This window comes from Neophocaena asiaeorientalis, unplaced genomic scaffold (assembly GCF_003031525.2).
Source record: "Neophocaena asiaeorientalis asiaeorientalis breed wild unplaced genomic scaffold, Neophocaena_asiaeorientalis_V1.1 scaffold762, whole genome shotgun sequence".
Taxonomy (NCBI): Eukaryota; Metazoa; Chordata; class Mammalia; order Artiodactyla; family Phocoenidae; genus Neophocaena; species Neophocaena asiaeorientalis.
Genome location: NW_020175828.1, coordinates 610,663 through 617,633, shown reverse-complemented (window position 1 = coordinate 617,633; position 6,971 = coordinate 610,663). Strand labels below are relative to the sequence as shown.

The 6,971-nt window shown below is 61.3% G+C and overlaps 1 protein-coding gene across 3 annotated transcripts in view; it reads left to right on the top strand.

Moving 5' to 3' along the window:
* MAEA (macrophage erythroblast attacher, E3 ubiquitin ligase) overlaps window positions 1–6,523 on the top strand; it is a 15,589-nt gene extending 9,066 nt beyond the window's left edge. For 2 of the 3 annotated variants that reach the window (XM_024732735.1, XM_024732734.1), the window contains 5 exons: window positions 534–610; window positions 1,554–1,662; window positions 4,802–4,935; window positions 5,234–5,429; window positions 5,647–6,523. In XM_024732735.1, the coding sequence (XP_024588503.1) occupies window positions 534–610; window positions 1,554–1,662; window positions 4,802–4,935; window positions 5,234–5,429; window positions 5,647–5,742 (612 nt within the window). In that variant the 3' untranslated portion in view covers window positions 5,743–6,523. The remainder of the gene's footprint in view (window positions 1–533; window positions 611–1,553; window positions 1,663–4,801; window positions 4,936–5,233; window positions 5,430–5,646) is intronic. The other variant, XM_024732736.1, reaches the window with a different exon arrangement.
* Window positions 6,524–6,971: the final 448 nt, after the last annotated feature.

Below are 6,971 nucleotides of genomic sequence, written 5' to 3'. Positions count from 1 at the left end.
TCCCTCTTTCTGGAGCATTCTCTCGGAGTTCTCACGGCCCCCACCCTGAGGGTCCGCTCCCAGCGCTCCCTCCCACCCACCGGGTGCCCAGGCCTCAACGCTGCCCGGCTCCGGAGCCGCCTGGCGGTGGAAGGCGCCCCGTGTGGCTGAGGGCTGCCGGCCGGCGAGGCTGGAGGTAGAGGAGGGCGCACGCTCGCCGACTTACAGGAACCGGGCCGCTTGTCTGTGCGGTTACCCACCGCCCTCTGCGCTCCCGACGGCCCACACTGCTTCTCGCCCCCGACACCGCCTGCCGGCCCTCCCTGCCCTCCCCGGCCTGGCCCGAGGGACGCACTCGGGGGCACACTTGGCCGAGGCTGCGCTGGGAGGGGCCGGGCCCAGAAAGCCACGGCTGTGGATTGAGATCGCGGTTTCAGTGGCAGCCCTGCCTCCCTGGCGACTCGGAGCGGCTGTCGCTGTGCGCGTGGCCTCAAGCTGGCACGTGGCTCCGGTGACCCCGTCTAAGCTGCCCGTTGTCTTGTCTTCACCCTCAGAGCTGCCTGGAGTTCAGCCTCAGGATCCAGGAGTTCATTGAGCTCATCCGGCAGAACAAGAGGCTGGATGCTGTGAGGTAGGCCTTCCTCCTGACTCTCGGGGCAGGCGCTAAGGGTCCCCTCCCGGTCTGGTTTGGGGCAGGCAGGGCGGGTGTCTGGCAGGTCTTCTCTGGCTGGCTGGGCCCTGCCCAGGGACGCACTGCCCTGCTTCTCTCCCATTGCTGAGCGGGGGTGAGGCCACAGGCGCCCCCGACAGGGCCAGGCCTCCACCGCACTCTTCCCGTCGTGGTCCCTGGAGCAAATGGCCGTCCCAGGTCAGGCTGTGGGCAGCGGGGAGCACAGTGTCCCCAGGGCAAGAGAGCCCTGGGCAGCTGTGTCGGTCCTCCCGCTGCCGCAGCTTCAGCCTCGCGCCCTGAGCTCTGTCTCCTGGAGGCATGGGGCGCCGGGCTGGGGGGCTCCCAGCCCAGGGTGTGGTGGTTAGAGGGTGGGCGGGGCCAGTTTTGCTCTCCACGGGGAGCCTCAGGGAAGGAGGCTGGAGTGCAGGCGCGGCGGCAAGGGTCCCCGCCCCCTCCTGCTGTTTCCACCTGCACAGACAGGGCTCAGCGCCCGGGGTCTGATCGGTGGACGCGAGTGAGGCTGTTCTGGGGGTCACTGCAGAGGCGGGAGGCTGGACCCTCTCTGGGGCCCCAGGGGCTGTGCAGGAGGAGGGGCGGGGCGGGTCGGATCCGGGTGCCATGGATGTCGTTGGGCCCGGTTCGTGGCACCCATGGTCACCTGGAAGGGCTCGGGCAGGTACCGTTTGCGTTCAGGCACTGCGTCTGGGTGTTCTCTAGGTGGGATTCTGTACTTGGTGCCTCGCAGCCCGTCCCCGTCCCCTAGAGGAGGGGGTGCCTGAGTACCGAGGCTTTCCGCGTGTCTGGGTGGGGGCGGGGCCCAGGATCCCGCAGCTACCGTGGAGCCGAGCTCAGCTTCCCGGCGCTGGGAGCGCAGACTTCAACAGGCCGCACCGTCCTTTTCCAGACACGCGAGAAAGCACTTCAGTCAGGCCGAAGGGAGCCAGCTGGACGAGGTCCGCCAGGTCATGGGCATGCTGGCATTCCCGCCGGACACGCACATCTCCCCCTACAAGGTAGGGTGCGCCTGGGGGCCCCGGGAGCTCGTAAGGTCTGGTCTGTAGTCACTGCCACAGTTGAGCGTGGCCCACGCACGACTTGTTCGTTTCCCGTCTTGGGCCTGGTTCGTGGGACCCAGGGTCACATTTCCCGTCTTGTTCCCATTATGCTGGTAAAAGAAACATATCAGGGCTTCCCTGGTGGCGCAGTGGCTGAGAGTCTGCCTGCCGATGCAGGGGACACGGGTTCGTGCCCCAGTCCGGGAGGATCCCACATGCCGTGGAGCCGCTGGGCCCGTGAGCCATGGCCGCTGAGCCTGCGCGTCTGGAGACTGTGCTCCGCAACGGGAGAGGCCACAGCAGTGAGAGGCCCGTGTACCGCAAAAAAAATAACTTATATCAGAAAACCTCCCGAAGCACATCAGCTGCAAAGCACAGCTCCAAGTGCCTGACCGCTCCCTTTCCCTCCCCGGGGGCGCCTCTCTCACTGGAGTGCCTGGTCGGGGCTGGACAGGCCGGGGCCTCTGCACGGCTCTGCCAATGTCTTTCCCGACCTTGCTTGCTCCTGATCTGCTTTCTCTTCCCTGCGCCAGGATCACTGGGCACATCTGTCCTCGGTCCCTCCCCCTTGGGTGGCTCTCCTTGACCTTGAGGTTCCATGTGGGTCTGGGCAGGGGCATACCCCCCACAGCTGTGGTCCTTTTGAAACCTGGGGCCCGCCCTGATGACCTTTGAACCTTCTCTTGGAAAAACCCCGCAAGTCCCGTCCTGTAAAACCTAAGAAGTTTGACAGCCCCCCTTCATTCCTTCCCTTCTCCTTCCCCTGAGGTTCAAAGTGGCTGTTTTCTCTGGGGTGGGCCACTGAGTCCTGGGTGCCACCCACCACTGGTCTCCTCTCCTCAACAGCCTTTCTCAGTTTTACAATGTGAACAGGGTTTCCCAAATCCGGAAGTTGTGCTTCCTTTTGATGAACGATTCTATCTTTAAGTCATTCCTCTCTTGGTTTTTGTTATAAACACTCAAGAGAAGCCAAGCCACACCTTCAGCACTTTGCTCAGAGACAACTCATCACCCACAGCTCCCCCGTCCACGAACACAGTTCGGCCAGGCTCGGCACACCTCATAACAAGGAGCCCTCCCTCCAGTTCCCAGTAACATGATCCTCGTTCCATCTGAGGCCTCATCACAGTGGCCTTGACAGTCCACAGCTCCTAGGTTTCTCTGCGGAGCCTGGGGTTGCTCCCTGCCGCTCTCCCCTCCTCCTCCTGGGCCCACCTTTTAATGGTCCATTTTGTGTGGCATCACCTCCAAGCTTCTAGCTGCTGCTCATTGCCCAGTTCCAAAGCCACACCCCCGTGTTTACGTATTTCTTTCCTAAAGCATCCACTTCCGGTAGCGGGTTTCTGTCTTAGTCCCTTCTGGCATCTGCAACAACACACCACAGATGGGGGCTTGTGAACAGCAGAATGTATTGCTGTTGGTTCTGGAGGCTAGAAGTCCAAGATCAGGTGCCAGTGCGGTCTGGTGAGGCCCTCATCCGAGTCGCAGACTTCTGCTATGTCCTCCCGTGGCGGAAGGGTCGGGAGTGCTCTGGAAGCTCTTAGAGGAGCACTAATCCCTTTCATGGGGCTCCACCCTCGTGACCCCATTCCCTCCCAGAGGGCCTCCCTGGCTATTGCCTTGGGCCTCAACATTTCAGCATGTGCAGGGAGAGGGTAAAACCCCTTCTTTGTGTGGTGAACCAGCCCTGTGCTCCAGGCCTTGAAGCTGGTCTCTGTCCAAGGCCCTGAGTGTTTGCCCTGCAGCCCCGCCTGCCCCGCAGAGTTCTGTGGGGCCCCAGGCAGACCCGGCCCCTGCCGCCCAGAGCGTGTGGTGCAGGCCTTCGGGAGGTGGCTGGAAGCTTGTCACCCGGACTGAACTCACGCCTTCTGCAGCGTTTGGGAATAAAAGTCAGCAAGTCACAGAGATCTTCAGGTCTAAATTCAGGTTTTAACTCACAGCGTTTGATCTTCCTGCTCTGGAGATTTGTGAGAAGTGCAAGAAAGGCCGGCCTGCCCTTGGGGGCGAGATGTCCAGCTCAGGAGGACACGGAACGTGTCCCTTCCCTCCCCGATGTGGCCTTGCAGGGGCTGTGAAGAGCCAGGCGAGTGCTGCCACCATGGCTTTGTGGACAGGAGAGGCCGAGCCTCAGAATGGGCTCCGGGCCAGGGCGGAAGCCACAGCCACCAGGGCAGGCCACCCCTCCCCGGGGCAGAGCTCTCCACACAGCCTCCCACCTATGAAGGTTGGTCAGACAGATTGAGCAGCACAAAAGAGAAGATCAAGATGACACAGGAGATCCTCGGCCCAGAGCAAGCGGGGGATCTAGAGTGCGGGAAACGCAGAAACAGAGCTGGGACAGTGGAGTGTCCTGGAAGCGGGAGCAGGGGTGCAGGTACTCCTGAAACGTGCTGGAGCAGCCTGGTTAAGGGAGCGAAACCCTCATCCCTCGTGGTGGGAAGTCACAGGCGTGTCCCGACAGCTCACGGCGGGAACGGGCCGAAGTGCTTTGTTTTGAGAGGCGGCTGTAGCAGAGCCTGCGCAGGGCCTCGGAGTCGGCACTGGGCAGTGCCAGCCCCGGGTGTGGATCTCATTCTCCGTGGACTTGGATAGAAGAAATATTAAAAGCATTTCTTAAACGTTGGAATGTGATGTGTACCGTACGCCAGGACTCTTGAGGAGCTCACACAGAACCTCTGGCTGTGCTTTTGTGTGTGTGTCTCCCCCTCCCTCCCTGCGCTCTCTTCTTGAGTCTAAACCTGGGTGGTTTTAGGCATGGACATGATTTAATCTTCTCTTCTAGTAAGTGGTTTCCTGGAAGAAGGCTTCTCCTTTCAGACCGTAATGCTCTTAGCAAGAGGCTCTTGCTCGTTCCGTGCTGAGCTGTCCTTGCAGCCCCAAGTCCTTGACTTGCCTCGAGGCCGCAGGACACGTGCTCCAGAGCCGCCGAGTCCCCGCCCAGCAAGTCGGTGTCCCAGAAAGCGAGTCAGCAGCGGGCTCGCCGCGGGCCGCCTGCGTCCTAGTGGGGTGACCCTTCCTCCCGTCACCTTTCATCTGCAGGGACGAAGAGTCGCGTTTGTTTGCTGTTGTCACCCCAACTCTGCCCCGCTTCTTCCAGGACCTGCTGGACCCGGCCCGGTGGCGGATGCTGATCCAGCAGTTCCGGTACGACAACTACCGGCTGCACCAGCTGGGGAACAACTCCGTGTTCACCCTCACCCTGCAGGCCGGCCTCTCGGCCATAAAGACACCGTATCCTTCACGCTGGGAGTGGCTCCCCGTGTGCCCCTCTTAGTGTGGGGCTGGGGTCCAAGACCCCGCTTCTTAGCGCCCTCGTTCTCCACCTTGAAACGGGCGCTGCACCCCCCGGCTTCAGGCCCGTGCCTTAACTGGGCTGCAGCCCCACGGTGTTGAGACTGGGGGAGGGGGTGCCCAGTGGAAACCTGCCCAAACTCCACGGATCGAGCCATTCGGAACAGCCTCCCCCGTGGTTCCCCGGGGGACCCCCTAGAACCTCGGCCGGCCCCCGCCCTCCTTAACCCGCGCGCAGGCAGTGCTACAAGGAGGACGGCAGCTCGCGGAGCCCCGACTGCCCAGTGTGCAGCCGCTCCCTGAACAAGCTGGCGCAGCCCTTGCCCATGGCGCACTGCGCCAACTCGCGTCTGGTCTGCAAGATCTCGGGGGACGTCATGAACGAGAACAACCCGCCCATGATGCTGCCCAACGGCTACGTCTACGGCTACAACGTGAGGGCGGGGCCTGCAGGGAGAGCGGGCGGGGTCAGGGGGTGGGGCGGGGCTAGCAGGGCTGGGCCCTGAAGGCTTAGGGCAGGGGTAGCAGCCCGAAGTAACTTTTCCGAAATGCAGTGACTTATTTCCCAAGCCTTGGTTCTGTGGGTTTCTCATAGAAACGTTGATTTAAACCATATTGGCCCGTCTTAATGCGCTTGGTCTTTCTTTTCAGTCCCTGCTGTCTATCCGGCAGGATGATAAAGTCGTCTGCCCGAGAACCAAAGAGGTCTTCCACTTCTCCCAGGCCGAGAAGGTGTACATCATGTAGGCGGGTCGCCGCACCCGGGCGGCTGCGGGCCCCTGCCTGCCTGCCTTTCTGTTTCTTGCGACCAAAGATCAGTGAGCAACGACAAACACTCTTGGGAAGAGAAGAAGTAAGATTTAACAAGCTCGTACTTGATTTTGTAACAAGTCAGCTCTTCGACGCTTCTGAAGCGCTTTCACCTTTCAGAGAAACTTCTTTAAAGACTGACCACGCGGAGGGAGGCTAGAACCTTTCACCATAGGAACTGATCCCTTCCCCGTGTTCTCACAGTTCCCTCCCTTTTGCTAACGAGGAACCCCGGGGGACAGGCTAGTCCTCGGCCGTGGCCCGGGAGCATTGGTGGCCATGCCAGACTGCCCTGCGGCCACTCGGTGCCACGAAGGACCCTGTCACTTCTCTGTAGAGCTAATGCCAAAACGCCAGCACCGCGGGAGGGGCCGGCCTCCAGGACCGCCGCCTGCCTGCAGCCGCGCCCACGGGGCTGTGTTAGGATGTGTGTAGGCTCAGTGTCATGTCCCTCGTGCCGCCTTATCTCCCGCCTGAGAATGTATCCGTGGAAATCCACTGGACCGGAGTCTGCAGAGGCCTTGCCGATGGCTCCGTAACTTTAGCTCTAAACACTATTCATTACAGAAGCCAATAGTTCAGTTGAAGTAAGCACCGATGACTTCAAATCAAATGAACCATTGTAGTTTACACGAAACCATATTGTAGAGGTTTGTATTCAGCGCTTATTTTTGCATGTTGATGTTGATTAGCTAATAAAATGTAAATGTAAGACATGGGAATAAAAGGGTTTCTACTTCTTGTTCCGCGTGCACATCCCACCCCGCCGGTGGTGTCTGCCACCTGGCCGCTGGTCCGGGGTGGGGCCTGGGTTGGCGGAGAGCTGCTCCCACGTGAGCTCCGTCCCAGTGTCCTGCCCCAGGGCCCCTTCAGCCTCACCGCTGCCCCCCGAGGAACACCTGGTAACTGGGGGTCCCTCTGGGGTCGTTTGAGGCCCCTGAAGCAGAGTGTGTCTCCTGCTGAGAAGGTGCCAGGCTGGGAGGAGGGGCCGCTGCTCAGGTCTCTCCGCTGAACTTGGGCAGGGATGGCGCGGCAAGGGGCCTCGGTTAGGATGCGGGCGACCACGTGAGCCCCTCTGCCTAGCAGGTCGTGCCTCGGTGGAGGGGCCTCCCCCTGCCCGCTGCTTCGGCCCCCTGCAGTCCAGAAGCTGCCCAGTTCCCTTTGGC